This window comes from Dromiciops gliroides, chromosome 2 (genome assembly GCF_019393635.1).
Source record: "Dromiciops gliroides isolate mDroGli1 chromosome 2, mDroGli1.pri, whole genome shotgun sequence".
Taxonomy (NCBI): Eukaryota; Metazoa; Chordata; class Mammalia; order Microbiotheria; family Microbiotheriidae; genus Dromiciops; species Dromiciops gliroides.
Window position 1 is genome coordinate 392,390,163 of NC_057862.1, and position 18,612 is coordinate 392,408,774.

Sequence of the window (18,612 nt, forward strand, 5' to 3'; positions counted from 1 at the left end):
TTCAGATTTCTTTCCAAATACCTAGGAAAGGAAGGAAACACCATCCCTAAACCAGCAATCCAAATTTTTGTGGATGGTTACCCAGGAAGGTAGAAATAAGGGAATTTAAAGAAGAGAAGACACCTGACTTGGCCACAATAAGAGAAAAGAGAAGAGGCTGCTTGTTCAGGGTTGAGACATCCATGGAATCTTAGGGGTGGTAGAGGAGAAAAGTAGAACTCAATGTTCATACTGGGGACTGGAGTGTGTGTGTGTGTGTGTGTGTGTGTGTGTGTGTGTGTGTGTGTGTGTGTGTGTGTGTGTGTGTGTGTGTGTGTGAGAGAGAGAGAGAGAGAGAGAGAGAGAGAGAGAGAGAGAGAGAGAGAGAGAGAGAGAGAGAGAGAGAGAGGGGCTTTAGGTAAAGAGAAGTCCTAGCAATTGTGTCCTTCTATAGAGAGGAGCTGATGTGAGGAAAGCCTGGTTTGTCAAGAACTAGTGGTTGGAATATTATTTCTAGAGTGTTGGGGCAACTAGGTGACACAGTGGATAGAGTACCAGCCCTGGAGTCAGTAGAACCTGAGTTCAAATCTGGCCTCATACACTTACTGGCTGTGTGACTCTGGGCAAGTGACTTAACCCCAGTTGCTTCACCAAAAAACAAACAAACAAAAAAATAGAGTGTTACTAAGAGGGTTATATACTGCCACTTCAATTTTACACAGAATGGAGTGACTTTTGTGTAGTGTTGGCCTCATGATTCCCAGCTCAGTCCTTCCAGGTCTAGACTGGCCAGGTGAGATTTGTTTGTGTCCAAGTGTTAGACACGTGTACAAAAGCAATGTAACCAAAGTAAATGTCTATTGGGCCCTAACAGGCCCAGATGAGGAAAGAATCCAAGAATATAGGCTAGTAAGCCAGAGAAGACTGAATATACAAACCCCTTCAAATTCCCCACACCACAAATTAAAACCACCACAGTCTGATCAGCATTGAAATAACTTTATTAGAAGGCTGTTCTAAGTGAAAACTTCCATGTTGTGTTGCTTAATTTTGCTTTTGGACAAAATTCCAGTTATAACTAAAAAGACAGTAATTTTGCATTGATCTTTGCATCCTGTGTTTTTCCCATTAGGCCATACTGGTGGAATGAAAGTGCAACTGTCTAGTCAAATGATTTGCAACCACTATTTCAAGAAGGGGGAGGAAGGAAGCAGCAAGACCCAAGGCTCCAAAAAGCAGCTAGTATCCTGGCTACAGGAAAGGGATTTGCCAGTCTGAATGGAAAAGGGACAGGCCCATTTTACCAATGGGCCAGACAATATGCCAAACCATTCCCACTTACCCATCCAGCCAACCAAGCTTTCCCTTGCTAGAAGGCTCCCCCCTCTTCCACATGCACCTGGAGAGTCAGGTCATTATAGCCACTTGATTCAAACAGAAATAATATTTTTGAAAACATTCTTCCTGATTCTGGGAAATTATTTGGATTTTCATCTTGGAAATCCCTGAGATTTCTCCCTCCCCACTCTCCCTCTCTCCAAATAAATTTTTGTGCCCATTAACCCAAATTTTCTCTCATTCACACAACCTCATCCCTTCTTGAATCACATGCACTGCTGCTCCAGGAGAGCAAGCCTAGACTCTGTCCACCAAAGGAAAGTCTCTTCCCCATCATGATCCTAGCTCTCTCATCCACAGTCCTCAGGCTCCAGCCTAGAAGGAAAGTTCTCCTGATTGATCTTGCAGACCTAAGGCAGGCAGCACAGGCTACATGGAACGACAGGGTCCCTTTCACATGCCTGTGATCCTCCCCATAGCTTTCCTGCTGCTGCACAGTGCTAAGAAGGTGCGATCAACTATGAACATAAATAAGGATAAAAAAACCTAAACAGGACAGGCTAATAATTAAACACATCTATAAAAATAGTTAGGACATAACTCTGTTCAAATAAATACAAAATAAATATGCCTTAATCAGTATATAATACATTGCTTCAGTGGAATGTGAGGCTGATCCCTTTTTGCCCCAATTAAGAGTTGGATAAGAATCCCTCAGATTAGAAACCTGACCCAAAACAGACCTTAACGTAGTCAGAGAAATAATGCCTCCACCCCTTCCTCTTCCCACTCTGTAACAGAAGCAAAGGAAGAATTTGCACGACTATTTCTCCTTCTGATGAACTAAAACCTCTTACTCCAACTCCACCAGAATTTAAGGCCTTTAATTCTCATCAGGGAAGAGAAATAAGCCAAAGAGTCTCCTTCCCAATCCCAAGCTACAGACCAACTGCTATGCAGGGAGAGTGGCTTATGCTCTGAGTGGACACTTGGCCCGGCTCCTGCCTGGGAGCCAGCTCAGGGCACTTTGGGGTGCCAATTAGGGAGGAGAAGCCCTTCAGTTCCTAGGGCTGAACAATATTACTCATGAAGTCATGCATTACGATGTGAGGCTGTTAAGATAGATAAGGTATTAGCCTTACCCACCCTTGCCATGCATACAAACATGCAGGGCACCAGTTCATTGTTAATTTAACTGCACTGTCTCTCGCATGAGAGAGGTGCTCTGCTTATAGCAAATACAGAAGTTGGTCATTCTCTTTCCTGCAGGAACCAGGGCAGCTTTTACTCTGTACACTGGAAAATGCTATTTGTGAAGTTCAAGGTTAAGTCTTTTTCTCACCATGGGAGCATACATGATAAACAGGTGTGACCTGGGAACACTGACTGTCCCACCACAGTGTGTTTTAAAAATTAAAACAGCAAATAGGAAGTGAGCAAAGACTGAAAAGGGAAAACCCTTAACAAATCAGAGGGTTAAGAACCCCTGGAACAAAATAGCTTGGTTGCTTAGCACAAAATGGTGGAAGTAAGCCAGTTCCCAAGCCTCTATTTTTCAGCAGGCATGGCAGGGAGCACTTCTCTCCTTACTTGAAAGCCCCAGGTCCTGTGTTCCCAATCCCATGGCCCCTGAAGGAGGCTCTGGCAGGAACAAATGGGGTTTTCTCAGGGTTTACAATGAGATCTGGGACATCAAGACTGACATGCCAACCAAAGGCTCAGACCTCTTTTCCCCTGCCTCTTCTACCTCTCATACACATTCTGGGGTTTTCACAGCTTAGCTTAAGTCAGCTTAGTGTTGACACATTCACAGAATGAGATGGCTATACATCCTGGGCCTTCAGCCCAAGATCCTTAAGTCCAACAGTCTGGAGCCAACTTTCCCGTCACCGCGACTGCACCCCTAAGGTGATCTTCAGGTTCTCATACACCACATAACTGATGCTCACAGCTGGGATCACCTTCATGAAGTTGGGGGCCAAGCCTCTATACAGGCCAAATGCTCCTTCTGTCCGAAGGATCTGTTTGAAGAGGCTGCTCATGGTCACTTCTGGGGCTCCCTCAATTGAAGCTTGAATGAGAAGTTAGTGAAATGTCAGAGACCTCTCATGGGCACCTCCCAAAGCCCTCTGGGCCCCCAGTAGCATTTCTTTTCAGACTGGTCTAGGGGGGCAGCTAGGTGGCACAGTGGATAAAGCACTGGATCTGGATTCAGGAGGACCCGAGTTCAAATCTGGACTCAGACACTTGACACTTACTAGCTGTGTGACCTTGGGCAAGTCACTTAACCCCAACTGCCCTGCCCCCCCCCAAAGAAGCAAACAGACTGGTCTAAGAGTGTTCTTACCCTGGGCTTGCATCCGAGTCCTCACAAGAGCCAGAGGGTAACTGGCCAGCTGTCCACAAGTACTGGATATTGTGCCACAAGCTAAAAGGACAAACACACCAGGGTCTGCACTGTTGACTGCATAACGCTGTAACCAGGTATTTTTTAGTGTCTAGAAGGAAAGGAATAGCAAATGAGTTAAGAAACTGCTAAATGCCAGCTAAAGGATTAGAGGAGAGGGGGAATCAAGCTACACAAGTTGTTCTGAGATGAGATGTTAAGTGTTTCAGATTCTCTTCTGGATTGCTTCAGGGGGAAATGGAGCCTTTAGTCCCTCTTTTACTCTTCCCTCCTCTGGGGGCACTGCAGCAATAGGCATTAAACTTGCCCATGGGTTTAAAAAGGTCAGGGCACAAAAATTAGCTACTCCCCACCACAGCTGTGCATCCAGTTACCTCATAGACAGCCAGGTCTATTCCTGCATAAGGAATAATTCCAAGCATATTGGGGATATAGCCTTTGTAGAAAGCCATCATTCCCTCCTTGGACAGGATCTTCTTGGCACAATCCAACATGCCCGAATACTGCCCTGTTTTCCGCAGGGCCATCCTTGTCTTTAGGACCTAAAAATAGCAAAAGGGCACTAGTATCAAGAGAGCTCACCCCATTATTCCAGAGGCCAATATCACTGCCCCCATCTCCACACATGTAACCAAGAATATTCCTTACTTCCATAGGATAGATGCTGCTCTGGGCAATAGCTCCTGCCAAAGAGCCTGCCACCAGCCTCTCATGAATCCTCAGTGTTTCTTGGTCACTACCAACAAGACGCTTGATCTGGAAAAAAGAAGTGAGATGGAGGTGAATTGAGGGATTAAGAAGGTCTGCTTCCAACCTCAGTCCTTATCCTAGAGATTTCTCATCACCAGTTTGCATTAAACAGTCAAGTTCTATTTGCCCCACTACAGTCACTTCCATTTTATAGATGAAGGAAGGGGCCTGCAAGGCTCTACTCCATGTTGTAGGAAGGTAGGTAGGTATAAAGTTGGGGAAGCTCTCAGGTTGGTAGGTACTCAAGACACATTAGTCACTCAACTAGACCTTGAAACAAAGCAATCCTCACCTGCTCATAGGCCATAAATTTAATGGCTGATTCTGGGGCAATTTTTATGACATTGATGCCATTGCCACGCCAGAGAGATTTGGCCCCTCCTTCTCGGATCATCTGTGTGAACCCTCCAACAATACACATATTGTTACTTCGGGAAGCATGGACCTAGAGAAAGAAAAATTGATCAGCACCAACGGGCTAGACCTTTCTCAGAGAGAGGACATTTTTTTGTTCAAAAAAAGGATCAAAGAAGGCAAGCCTTAAAGCAACAAGGACTCTCTATGTCTTACTCAATAGCACCTAGTAAAGTGTTCTGGACATGGATCTTCAATAAATGTTTGTTGTTGCTCAATGAACTTTCCCCTACTTTAATATTCTAAAGACCCAACAAGCACTTCTATTTCAAAACGACAGACAGCAAGTTAATTTTTATTCATTGACCAACTTTCAGAGAAGAGAACAGAGGGCAAGGGAAAAAAATTGAGAAAATGACGACTTTCTTGTGCCCATAGTGGACTCTAGCACACAAGGTGCTAGAAAACAAACAGGGAATAAGAGGGTGGGGAGATGGAGAAGAAGAGAACAACGGGTCACTGTTAATATGGACACGAAGCAAAGTCCAACATACTGTCCTCTTACAACCCAATTTTGCAATTCTGCCTCTGACATCAATTTAGATGATCTCCCTATGGCCCTGTCAACGTGGAGTTAGGGGCTTTGCCAAAACTACTGATCCATTTCCAAGTGGCATCTGGGTTAGGTGAGGATCTGCTCCTTTCCCAGTGCCCTGCACAAGATGTGCTTGAAGGAAACCGACTCCAGACACACCCATCTGATCATCACACTCACAGGCTAAGTCCTGTAGCTCAAAGTAACTCTTATACAAGTCAGATAAAATTAAATCAGTTATGAGCCAAATTTCCCTCGGACCCAGGTGAAATGCTGCGTTTGTCTGAGGCAAGAATTCTCTTCCCATCTGTTTCACTAGTAGGCAAGGGAACTCTGGAATTAAAGCAGCGAGCTGAACATAGATGCAAGTGCGGGCATTTCCTAGGCTTGTTTTTCTCTCCCTACCTGCATGAGCACCTTTAGACGGTCCAGGGGGGCTGTGCAGGTCCTGGATACAGCCCCTGCTCCTCCTCCAGCTACGAGATGTCTCCACCACATCCCTGTCTGCCTTTCTTCCACCGTAAATTCATCAGGGACAGTTAGATTCTCTCCCACATCAAAGATCTGTAAGGACAGCCAACAAAAGACAAAACAGTGATCACTCACAAGCAGGGGCCTAAGAACTCTTTCAAGAATGTCATTGCCAAACCCACTTGCTTTAGTCCTCTAACAGGGGCAAATATGAATTATACAACAGCAACAAAACATCTTTTCTTGGTAATTATGAGGACATGAGGCTAGCTTAGTCATTGAACAGGTTGATCTATTACTCTCATTACTTGATTTGTGAGCTTCTCTCTAAGCTTCCATTCTGCTCAGAAGTAACAAGGATGAATGAAAGAACCTCTCAAATGCTTAATTTTTTTTAAGAAACATATTTCAAATATTGATAAAGGACCAGAGTTCTAGAGCTAAAAACTCATTGAGAAACAAAAAAACCACACCAGGGCCTAAGGACAATTACAAATACATCAAGCTGTTTCAGCTTAGGACTCCTAGATAGGTTACCTGACATTCCCATAACTCAGATAAAATGTCCAAAAGGTACAGGTCAAAGTGCAGTGGGGAGGAAAACTTCTGAAACTTAACCAGATCACCCTGGCAGAACATTATGCAAGCCCTAAGCAAATATCATCGAAGCTCTAATGCGTGCATATCACTTTCTAGTCTTGGCAGGGTACCAAGCAAGGCAAAGCCAGCTCTGAGCTGACTTCTGGAACCACAACCCCTGCAAACCAGTCCATCTGCTCATTTGCCCTCTTCTCCACTGGAGAGTTCCACTTGCAACTTTTTAAAAAATTCACACTAGAGCAAGCAGAAGGCACCCTGGGAATGGCAAGCATTTACTGAGATAACCACATAAACTGTGGATTACTAAGACTAAGCTGAAAAAATAAAGATCAAAACCCAGGAAAATGAATGACTACCGTAGAATGCTTCCAGTACAGAATGATCTCAGGAACATTTTCAACTGGGTGTAAAAGATGGTAATCTCTCCATTCGTTCCAGTCAATTGTCATAGTTCCATTTTTATCCATGCTATAGGACAAAACCAAAAACAAGCAAATATGAAATATGTCGTTATGTCAACAGGCTATATCTGTCAGTGATCACCCCCCACTCCCACCCCCAGCAAACCCAAATACTGACAGCAGTGACCACATAGAACGGCCCTGAAAAGGACCAGGAGCTCTACATCCCAAATCTTACCAAAAGGAAATTCAAGGTAAACGAAAGGATTTTGGACAGAACAGGTAGGGAGAGCAATCACCGAGGTGACACAAATACTTACTAGGTGACAGGGCCCCAGAAATGGCCCGTTCGTATTCTGACAGACAGACAAGGGTAGGATGCAAAGGAGAAAGGAAAAAACAGTACAAATAAATGCCCATTAGCCGATGTTAGTGAAGCAAGCATACAGTAATTAACAGTGTAGAAAGTATGAACAACCTAACACCCTCCCCTCCAAAGCAACAACCTCAGGGACATATGATTTGCTATAGATTTGGGCTCATCAGCAACGAATACAGGCTGTCCCAAAGAGTCTTGTGGGGTTTTAAGCATTAATAGCTATTAGAAGCTTAATTAATAGGTAATAGCTATTAATACCTAAAATTCCACGGATACCTTTGGGCCAGCCTCTAGAGAGCATCTCAAAGTTATTGTAGGCCCCAGATTCATGGGGGGTAGCAGGGGAAGGCCAACAACAAAAGAACTGTTAAGTCCTAGGGCTCACCAGGATTGGCTCCAATTGCTTCTAGGTAAAGCAGCAACTAAACCAGGGCAGAAAAATCATGGCTTATCCTAACAAATATCTTCAGGAAAGGAAATTTCTGCCATTACTAATAAAAAACAATAACAATTCTAACCATTTGAGTTAACATTTCAATTCTTTGGGAAAAAACTTAACTGAGATCTCTTCTGCTGCATTTAAAACTATTCCTTCTTATAGCATCAGAACACTCCTTGATTGCTACATTTCCCAATGACCCCTTGGGGGACCAATCCCCTTTCACAGCCAGTCTTTTCTTCTTTGTGTGCAGGTGAAACAATTCACCAATACCTGGTTGAATCACTCCAGGTTATTGAGGATTTCTCCCAATAGTGTGGTATAGTGAAAGGAGAAGGACTTGGGATTAGAAGACCTGCTTTGCTATTACCTCTGTGACCATGGATGGTCAAGTCACCTAACCTATCTGGGCCTATTTCCTCATGTGTAAAATGAGAGGATTGGATTAGGTTTCCTGGAAGGTCTAATCTAGATCTAATTCTGTGATCCTATGAACAATAACCCTTGCCTAAAAGAGCTGATTGCTTCTAAGATAGGCTTATTTATTCATCCTTTCCAATCATGAAAAGTCAAAGTACAGATGAACAGAAATTGGGTGGGAGTAGGAAAGGCACTAGTCAGAACATGTGAAGACAACTACAGGGAGAGTTAATCTCAGAACAAGTCCTTTGTTCTTTTTGTCACACGTGTTGACCTGAATACAGAGGCTGGTTAACTCCTTACCTCTTAAGGATTTTTTCAGCCTGCTGTTCAGAGATCTTGACCCCCAAGTCCCGCAGGGACTGCATGATCTCCTGAGCATCAATACGCCCTGCAACAACAAAAGCCAGTGGGCCTTTAAGAACAAATGTCCAGGAAATCAAAGGGGTGGGTAGAGAGGCATACTAGGCTGAAATTGTGCCAACAACCTGGTTGGCATTAGGGTTTTGTTAACTAGGCCGATATAATGGACCTGAGCCTTACCATCATTCTTTTTGTCCAAGCTCTTAAAGACAAGTCTCAGTTTCTTCTCATGGTCTTGAAGATAATGAACAAACTCCTCAAAGTCCAGCTGCCCATCCAGGTCCTTATCTCCAGCTTTTACAATTTTCTGCAGGGGGAAGAAAACAGTATGGTTGTATTCCTTAGCTAGACTATACCTCGCTTCTCCCCACATGCAATACTCATTTGGTGCGGAATCTGTGCCAAGTGGCACACACGGGCTAGCCTGACATCATGCAATTCCACTTGTCCCTTTTTCAAGGCACTGCTTCATTCAGTCCATGGAATTCCATCAGTTTCTCAAAACTACTACTTAAGATGAAACACACAAGCCAGCAAGTTCAAGCCAACCTCTCCCAAATCCACTGTTTGAATTTGGCCTGCGTTCCTCACAGAATAGGGGAAAAAAGCTTAAGACACAGTACCAAGGTAAAGTACAGGGTTCTCTGAAGTGACCTGAAGGCTAACTTATTGTACAACCGGTATTAGCCAGTTAGCTACCTGGCAGCTATGCACTTTTATACTGACCCCTAGTATAGCTCCTAGGAGGGAAGAAGCTCTCATAGGGGCAAGTTCACAGAGCCATGGGAGGTTTAGACTTGGACCTTGAGATTATACAGCTAAGCAAACTTAAATACCACAAGGGAAAAGAACTCTGCTTCTCTCTTTAACCCAACCTTAGAAGTGGCATTAACCCAAGAACAGTCCAGTTTGGCTCCCCATTCTTGCTCTCTTCTTTCCTCCCCCTCCTACACCAAGGAATAAAACACCCTGCTGGACCTTGGCAGAAATACTGCTCAATCTTAGGAGGCCAAGGGGAGCACTCCTAGGCATGTGTTGAATGGTACTGCCAGTACCTAATCTCAGGCAAGAGTGATGTGCATAATATCAAGTCTCTCAACTGGGTATTTGAAAGCCTAATGCTCTGCCATGGGAACCGTACTTAGTAATATCAAAGTGAGGCCTATAACAAGCTCAGAAACACTAGAACCCTTTATTGCTTTACAGAGAGGCTTTCAACAGCCCATGTGTTTCAAATGCCTTTAGCTTACTCTGAAGTTATCTGCACTCAGCAGATGCAGTCATTTTTAGATGGTCAGTAATGGGAGAACATTTCACAGAGATTCCAGTGCCATGTGGAAGGCTAATCACAGAGGCACCTCCTGAACTGATCTAATCATGAGACAGGCTTCTGGAGCCAAGCATCACTAAAATACATAAATATGTACATACATACATGAACAAACAAATAAATAAATGAGTGTTCCCTTTCTAAGAGTTAAACCTCAACACCAGCTGGAAATTGGTACTAGGACCAGGGTTTTAAAGGTGAGGTTTGAAGCTAGTTAGCTTATTAGCTGGCTTCTTCTTCTCTTGCAACCAGTCTAAAGCTCAACAAGACCACACAGACATTAAAGGTGCAGAAAGGACTCCCTGCTTTTGAAGACACCTGCTTCCCAGGAACTCTTCCAAAAGAATAAATGCAGATGAGCTGGGGTGGCAAAGAAATGCTATTATATTCTTCAGCTGCCATCTATACAGTTTACCCTTGGATAGTCATTCATTCATCCAAGAGCAATGCACTGCTTCTAGGTTTATAGCAGAGGCCAGATAGAATTTAGATTCCATCAAAGGTAGCAGCAAACATTAATCACCTAACTTGTCAATGCCTAGACTGAGGCCGAGGCATTCCATGATGTGCTACAATAGGGTATTTCCTTAAACTGACAACTGTGATTCAGAGCACCTCTCATTGCTCATTTCAAAATGTTGCCAAACAACTCTGCTTCTCTGCTTTAAACAATTAGGTGCAGTAGCTCCACACCTCCAGCTTCCTGCAATATAGAATTGACAGATGAGTCAAGTCCAGGCTCTGCCATTGCTCAACTACAAGGCTTTGGGCATGTCATTTTACTTCTCTGGGCCTCAGATGTCCTCATCTGGAACAAGAGGATAAAAATCCGACCTAAATTAGGGTTTTGTTAAGAGGAAAGTACTTCATAAGCCATAAAGCATACCATGGGAACGGGAGTTCTCTGTTATCACCTCCACCAGAGGAAAAAGCATTACATGTTTGGATCCCAGCAAGAAAATCTGGTAGTAAACCCAGATGGCAAGTGTTTGCTGTAAAGGGAATCATTGAAGGTGCTCCTGTAAGCTTCACTACTTACTCACTTTTTTGGAGAGTGGCTTGATTTCTTTATCTTTGGAGAAAGAATAATTCCTGGCCCTGCTCTATCTCAGAAGGTCACCTGCACTAAATGATTACACATAGATCTAGCTCATCTAAATCTATCATAATGAGGTTTGTCTAGATGGATGAGTAACAAACAAATATTTATTCTCATTTATTCAGTAAACAAACATTTATTTCTTATATGTGCTGTTGCCTCAAGATGCTGACAGACAAGTTCTCAAACACATATTAGCAGTTCACTTAACCAACCACCAAGTATATCAGTTGCCCTGGCCAGATTATAAAGGAAAAACATTCTTGACATAAGAATCAACAAAAAGTTAAATTGACTACAAGTAGGATCCCATAAACCATTAATACTCTATACAATATAATTGATAACATATTGCTTGCCTTTCTCAGTGAGTGAGTGAGGAGGTGGGAAGGAAGAAGAAAATTTCGAACTCAAGATTTAAAAAGAAAAAATGCTAAAAATAAAATAATTTAAGAAAAACAAGAAAAAGAAAAAACCCACTCTATTTTACAATAAGCCTCAAATTAACCTTTTCAGATATTTGGGTTCTGTAAATAACTGTAAAAGGACCAAGAGTTTTTGCAATTGCGGTGCTATTTCCAGACCTCTTCCTATCTTTTTCAACTCATAGGAAATTACTTGGAGCACAATAATTCATTTTCTAGAATTAATTTACACGAAAGTATGGTTTCCCTGAAATTCCTGCCTACCTAATTAAGTCACATGGAAATTAGTCACTCTGATGACAAAGAACAGAAACTGGCTGCTGGCCCAACCCAACTGGGGAAAAAAAAGTTTCACATTTTATATATTCGTTCATTTAAGCAGATCATATCCCTTATATTCGTACTATACTACCTTTTCCTTCTTATCTCCAAAGTTACTCCCCTCCTCCAACCCTTAATTTCCCCCCTTCACTTCCAGAATTGATGATGAATAAATACAGACCTGCTTCCATTGTCGATAGGTGGAAAATTCCTGAGAAGGGATGAAGACACTAAGTTTGAAGATGGATTTAAGCTCTGCAGGAAGCCCCTTGGATTCAAAGTACTGGAATTCTGTTTGGGCCTCTCCAATCAGTGGCACATAGAGGCACAGGCAGAGCATTCTGATAATGAGCCTGGGTGCTAAGTCACTGGAGGAGCAAAGAGCTTAACGATCCTCCCAGAGAAGTTCCGGCAAGAAGAATGGAAATGCCGGTGCCGTGCCGGTCTGGTAACGCTCACAGATGAGCTATTTCTGCTCAGCTGTCATTGGCTGTTTAAACCCTGCCCTTTTACTTAATTGATAAAATCCACAGTAAATCCTTCCCAAGCAACCAATGAAAGCTAACCCGATGACAAGAGCACCCTTCGAAAGATTGCACAATGTCCAGATTTGTACAGGGTAAGTTTTGCGTCACCGACTTCCCCAGAATTAACTCTTTCTCATCCAAAACACTGATACAATCTATTTTATTTAAGAAAACCTTTTTTACCTAGGTCCCAGTCCCCAAAATGAACAAACAGCCTCGGTGACTTACTCTTCACCTACTTCCCCAGCATTAATTCTTTTTCATCCAAAAGCACTGATGTGATCTATTCTATTTAAGTAAACTTTTTTTACATAGGTCCCTGTCCCCAAGGTGAACATATGGCCTAAGGCACTTACTTTTTTTTTTTAAATACAATGTTCTAACAAAAAACCACCATCATATTATGCTTCAAAGGTCAGTGGGTCTTTTCCTTCTGGTAAAGAATTCCCAGTATAATTAATGGAGAAGACTGGACAACACCTATCATTAAATGAATGAGTTTAATTCACTGCATAATAGCAGAGTTTAAGGAAAAGTTTGAACTTATCCTAGAAAATAGATATTTTTACATATTTTAGTCTCGTGGTAGAATACCTCATGCTTAGAACAAAGAGAGAACACTAGAGCGTTACTAGAGACTTACCCTGCCCCAGTCACCCTAAGCATTCACTCCTGGAGAATTCAGCCTGGCTCCTGGTCCAAAGAAACCCTGCAAAGGACTAAGTTTCAGTCCTTACAGAACTTCAAATTTCTTCCAGGAGTCCCCTTGGAAAAACCCTCTCAAGAAACCCCCAACCCGACAGCTAGGTGGCGCAGTGGATAGAGCACTGGCCCTGAAGTCAGGAGTACCTGGGTTCAAATTCAACCTCAGACACTTAACACTTACTAGCTGTGTGACCCTGGGCTTAACCCCAATTGCCTCACTAAAAAAAAAAAAAAAGAACCTCCCCCAACCCGAGATCACAAATAAAAAAACCTTTAAGAAATTACCTAGGAGTCCCAAGGATTCTAAAGGCACAAATGGCTTTTGTGACGATGGGATATACATGGGTGTCAGTTTGCTGTCTCCCCAGAATCATCTAAGCCAGCTGTGGCCTAAAAATATACGACCCAGAGTTCTAGGTTCCAAGCCTGTATTAGCAGGCTTTAATTTCATTTTAATTTAATTAAATAATTCAGTGTGGGAGGAAGTTATTTATATAGTTCATCCTTTTTTGGGGTGAAGACTGAAGATCTGCATGACTGTATTCTGAGTACTTGAAAGGAAAGGCCCTGGATGGATTGGAGATGATGTCATCAACTGGAAATGCTGCCACTCCTTTAGCCAGATGTGTACTCTTCATCCCATTGAGCTACACATAATGGGGAAGGATCAGTGAGAAACACTGATCACACTTGTAGTTTTTTCTAATATAATCTAATTCTTATAATGGCAAGGATTGAAATCAATAATTATAATTTTCAAGAGTTAAAATTTTAAATGGAGTCTTTTAGTTTGCTAAAATAAAATGTATTTTAAATATCTATGTAAAGATATGTAAAAATTTCCCAAAGAAATTTTTGCTTCAGTTTTAGTAAATAAAAGTCAACTCTGTTCTGACAGAATTGCAAAATTCATTTGAAAAAAATATCAAAACTAACCTATGTTTTGGAATACCTAATTTGTACTGAATAGAAATAAAATCTATAACTCTTCATTATGAAGATTACATATTAAACTTATACCTAATAAGAATTAACTTCTTAAAAAATCTTTCCAATTATGAGAAAATGTATTACTTAAAAAAAAAACACCACATGTGTCATGGGTGAAAGTGTTAAAATGGAACACAGGTAGCATTCATCTCATCCTCAAGGTCTCCTTTCCTTCAAAAAGAAGTTTTCTAAATGGCCCCCAAAGTTCTTTCTAGCTCTAAATCCTAATTTTCTATAAAGACCTGTTTTATAGAAGGGTTCCATCATACAAGAGCATGATTGTTTAATTTGAATTCCATAGAATTCTTTTAAACAAACCAGTGTGTTTGTTTTCACAACTAATGCTGTTGAATTTCACAGCTAATTCTGAACTCCATTTTCATAAACTTTGGAAAGAAATTTTCATATAAACAAATAATATAACAACAACAACAAAAAATCCCTGCAGAATTTTGGAAATGTAAAGTGCCTTAGAAATCCATTTAGACTAACTCCCTTATTTTACAGATGAGGAAAATGAAATCCAGAGGGGGAGTGACTTACCTAAGGCCACTGGGCTACTTAGCTTCATATTAAGGGCTACAATACAGTTCAGTACTCTGTTACACCAACCATGTCACAGTGCCAAGGAGCAGGCACTGCCAACAAGGGATTTTAGAATTCAGAATAGAATGGGGCCCCTTACTGGTCAATTGCCTACAAGTTAGAGAAACCTTAGCAACAAGGCATGTTCCAGCTTTCTAAACATCCTTTTTAAAAATGTTATTTTGTAAGAGGTCATTTTAGTTGTGTGGTACAAAGGATTTGATGAAGCATCAAACTCACTTAAATTAAGATTCAAAAATGTGTAGCAGCTTCGCTAGATATATCCAGTAGGAACAAAAAGGAAGGCAAAACTAGAACTTATATTCCACTATTGACAATTCATACCCAAATTAAATCTTGCCAAAATTCTGGATAACCATAACTCTTCTAACTTCCCATATTCTACTTTAATTTACTATGCTGAAATAAACTTAGCCAAGTCTCCTCTGATGCTTATTCCATTAAAAAAAACAGGCTCCTCTAACAATGACACTAACTCTAGATATCCTTGGAGTTCAGCTGTATATTTCCTTTGGCCTATAAACCAGTAATTTATCTCATAGGTATCTTCTCACCCCCAGACCAATTAACGTCACTGGCAGCTTCTACCTGCTATACTACCTCTGCACATACCAGTGAAGCATGTGATAGAATATCACATGTAAGAAAAAGGGCAGGTACCGGTAGCTTTCAGAGTATTGGGGTTAAGGTCAAATAGTATCCCCCCCTCCACCCCATTTGCAATGACTCAATTTAATTCCGGAAATACTAATTAGTTAAGGAGCCATACCAGTGGCTTGGTTCAAGCTCCACCTACCCTTAAGGCTAACCCACATCATTCGCTGCCAGAGCTGCAGTATCATTTGATGACCGAGTTGCCATGACTGCACAGTGCTGCGTTTCCAATGACACCGGCCTACCCTTAGCAATTAGACACACAATGAGTGAACTCTTCAAGCTTCTGAGAAGAGAGCCAGCCCCTCAGGATTAAAACACTCCAAAGCCACAGAACATCTCTGATTCCAGAAAAACTGCTTTTTCCCCCCACTGAGGATTAACTGTAAAACAGAGATAAAGAGAAAAATTGGAACAGTTCCTGGGGCAAATGCTTCCAGAGAGGAAAGAGATTCAAGATCAAACATTTAAAAAAAAATTTTTTTTGGGGGGGGGGAATTAGGGAATGGCAAAAGAAGCAAAATACAGTAATGTCTCTGGATGTTTTTGAAACCCCAAGAACTAATGCGAACTTTTCTATAAAAATTCATTCATTATTCTAGATACTTCTTTTCATAGGTAAAACAGAATCTGTGTTCACAGAATCATGGGATTTAGCAATGGATGATGCTGGTACTATCCTGTTAAAATTAAAATATAGAGCTTTCTTTTCCTTTAAGGAAAGATAAATTACAAAATCACACACACACACACACACACACACACACACACGGTTTTGGTTTGTGTTAACTATTTTGAACTATAATTCATCAATTAAAAAAAATAATTATGGGACTTAGAGCTAGAAGCCACCTTATACTCTCAACTAACAGATGAGGAAACTGAGGCCTGCAAATGGAGGGGTTTTTTTTATATGTATTGTACCTTACTACTTCTGGGGGGGGGGGGCTTTGGGGAAATTCAGGTTGGCTGACTGACCCCAGAGGGAGGAGCAATATAAATACAGCCCAACATTAAACTACTTCCAGATTTAGTCAGAATATAAACAGGCAACAAGAGAAAATGTTAGGCAATAGGTTCTGTAGTTCTATTTGCATCCAATTCTAGATTTCTCTGCTTTTAGCAGGACTCTAACTCTGATGTGGCACTTTCCTACTTCCTTTAAATTATCTTTTGGGATATGCTGGCTAAACATACAAGTTAAATCCAGCCCTGCCTCTCCAGAACCCAAATTCACTACTCTCTAGTTCAACAAATTCCTCAGTTCTCTAACAGCACATATTCCCTTCTGAAAAGTGGGGGACTCAGGTTCTTTTCTGACTATTCCAGTTTCATAGACTACAAGGACTTCTCTGCAGAAGTGCCATTGTTCTATGCAGAAAGTTCTACTATGGGTATAGGAAATAGAAGTTAATCAGTAATGAAAAATCGGTAAACTCAAAAAGTCAGCCAGACATCCAAGGCTACAGGGCAAGTGACTCTGAAGATATAAGTACTTCACAAAAGAAACACAATTGCTCTGTCCCTAACCTTTTTCAGTAATCAAAAGGCATACTGCTTGAACATAATCAAAACTATTATATAAACTCCATAAAAATTTCCCAGTTAACTAACCCACAATCTAAACTGGAAGGTAGAATTTTGCCTCAGAACCAACAAGATTGTTTGCAAAATTGTTGCATTAAAAGTCGCTGATATAGCAGTGAGGGATGGCTATGACTTCACTTCTAACAGAGTAAAATCACCTTTCCCTCTCAGCCTGACTTAGTATTGGGTCAAAGAGGCATTTTATTTGTTTTTCAGAATCAAAGTTCAGCAAACAGATAAAAGATCACCGAGTTTACTATCTTATGTAGGAGACTGTGTCACCTGCCAATTTTAACACCTGGTCTTACAAGCCACTTAATAGTCTTAAACGTACAGATGACTAAGCTGCTTTTAAGTAGAGATGCACCACACTCCATAAAGATCAACTCTCAGACTTGCCATCTTACTGTCTTTACTGTTTTCTACTGGGAATCTCAATATCCCGAATCCTTCCATCCTCTGTAATCCCTTTTTTCTTCTCCTAGATTTTAAAGGTGAGGACAGTTTTTGCAGGCCCAAGACAAGGGGAGTCTGACCTTTACAATACACAAAATTAAGGACTGATCTCCTCAGCTGAAGTTCAGACTGAACATTCAAAAATACAATCAATTCTCATTTTGGCTCAGGCTATCCCACATCATTCAGATGAGTGAGGACACTTTGGATAGTTTTATAGGACTTTAAAATGGCTTTGGGGTCTGAACTGGCATATCCTGAAGTAAAGCTTTCACTGAAAGCAACTTCTTTACCTCTACATGTTCATCTTGGAAGAAAGAAGTTTTTACAAGAACTATAAAATTTCCTACTGAACACGGACTTCTCAATTACTTCTGCCTCTGGATGGTTCTCCTCTGCTGAAAACCTCCCCCAACACACACACACACACACACACACACACACACACACACACACACCCTCCAACCTCCCTAGATGGTTTCTGTCAGGGAAATGACCCCTAGTTATCCTCTTATTTAGGAAAGCCTCTCAGAATTGCCATTACCTTAGGAAACTGCTCTGCAGGTCCAACCACTAGTAAAATGGTTGGTCTCTTTTCCGTGGAATCAGCCCCTCTGTCCTGTTTCCCCAACAGGTTTGACACCTGGTCTCCCTGGGCAGAATCTTGTTTGCCTTTGGCTTCATTATCTTTTCTCTCTGTAGAGCCTTGGCACACAGCCCTAGGGAAAAAACTAGACAGAAAATGCCAGAGCATCTGCAGCATCACTGCTCCCTCCAATCTCCCAGTCAAGAAAAACTCCGCAGTTGGTGACTGTTCACTTTCAAGGAGGGATGTGGCCACAATACCAAATGTTACAGGCTATACAGCAGCTTGAAAAGACTTGACCTGGGAGTTCCAAGGCTGAAGAAACTATGCTTTCAGCGATTGCTTCCTCCCTTTTCAAATTTGCTGTTACTGCTGTCGTGCCTGGCCTGAGAAGTAGCCTACTGTAAGATGCTTCACCAGGCTGTTGGGGAAAAAAAAACCAACAAAAACCAAAAATGGCTCGAGATGAAAACCTACCCGTGCCAGGTGAAAGATGATAAAGTACTTAGCTTTATTAAAAAAAAAAAAGGCAAAGAAAACCCTCCCCGTGATAGAAGCCACTTAGTGCTCCCAATTAACCAGCTGTCCCCAGATCAACTAATGATCAGACAAGCTGAAGACCTGAGCATCCAGCCTGCATTCTCACTGCAGCAGCGTCTGGCCAATCCCCTCTACCGACACTAACATGTTCATTATTCAAACCAGCAATATTCCTCCAATCACAAGAGTGCACAGCCGGATGATTTCCTGCATGCAGTCCAACAATTCTGCAGGGAAGTACAGCCTGCAACCTCCAAATGAGTTTCTGTTCTCAAAGAATCGGCAGGGGG

At 41.7% G+C, this 18,612-nt stretch overlaps 1 protein-coding gene across 10 annotated transcripts in view; it reads right to left on the reverse strand.

Annotated features, from left to right (window-relative positions):
• Positions 1–959: 959 nt before the first annotated feature.
• The window catches only part of SLC25A25 (solute carrier family 25 member 25), a 34,827-nt gene continuing 17,174 nt past the window's right edge, over positions 960–18,612 (reverse strand). The window contains exons 1-11 of one of the 10 annotated variants that reach the window (XM_043982695.1): positions 17,741–18,399; positions 8,677–8,803; positions 8,437–8,524; positions 7,216–7,251; positions 6,851–6,962; positions 5,829–5,987; positions 4,767–4,919; positions 4,373–4,480; positions 4,099–4,266; positions 3,665–3,815; positions 960–3,388 (exon numbers count right to left, since the gene is read on the reverse strand). In XM_043982695.1, the coding sequence (XP_043838630.1) occupies positions 3,204–3,388; positions 3,665–3,815; positions 4,099–4,266; positions 4,373–4,480; positions 4,767–4,919; positions 5,829–5,987; positions 6,851–6,962; positions 7,216–7,251; positions 8,437–8,524; positions 8,677–8,803; positions 17,741–17,959 (1,506 nt within the window). In that variant the 5' untranslated portion in view covers positions 17,960–18,399 and the 3' untranslated portion in view covers positions 960–3,203. Of the gene's footprint in view, positions 3,389–3,664; positions 3,816–4,098; positions 4,267–4,372; positions 4,481–4,766; positions 4,920–5,828; positions 5,988–6,850; positions 6,963–7,215; positions 7,252–8,436; positions 8,525–8,676; positions 8,804–9,222; positions 9,637–11,852; positions 12,349–12,841; positions 12,861–17,740; positions 18,400–18,612 lie in introns of those variants that run through there. The other 9 variants (XM_043982704.1, XM_043982703.1, XM_043982699.1 and 6 more) reach the window with 9 other exon arrangements.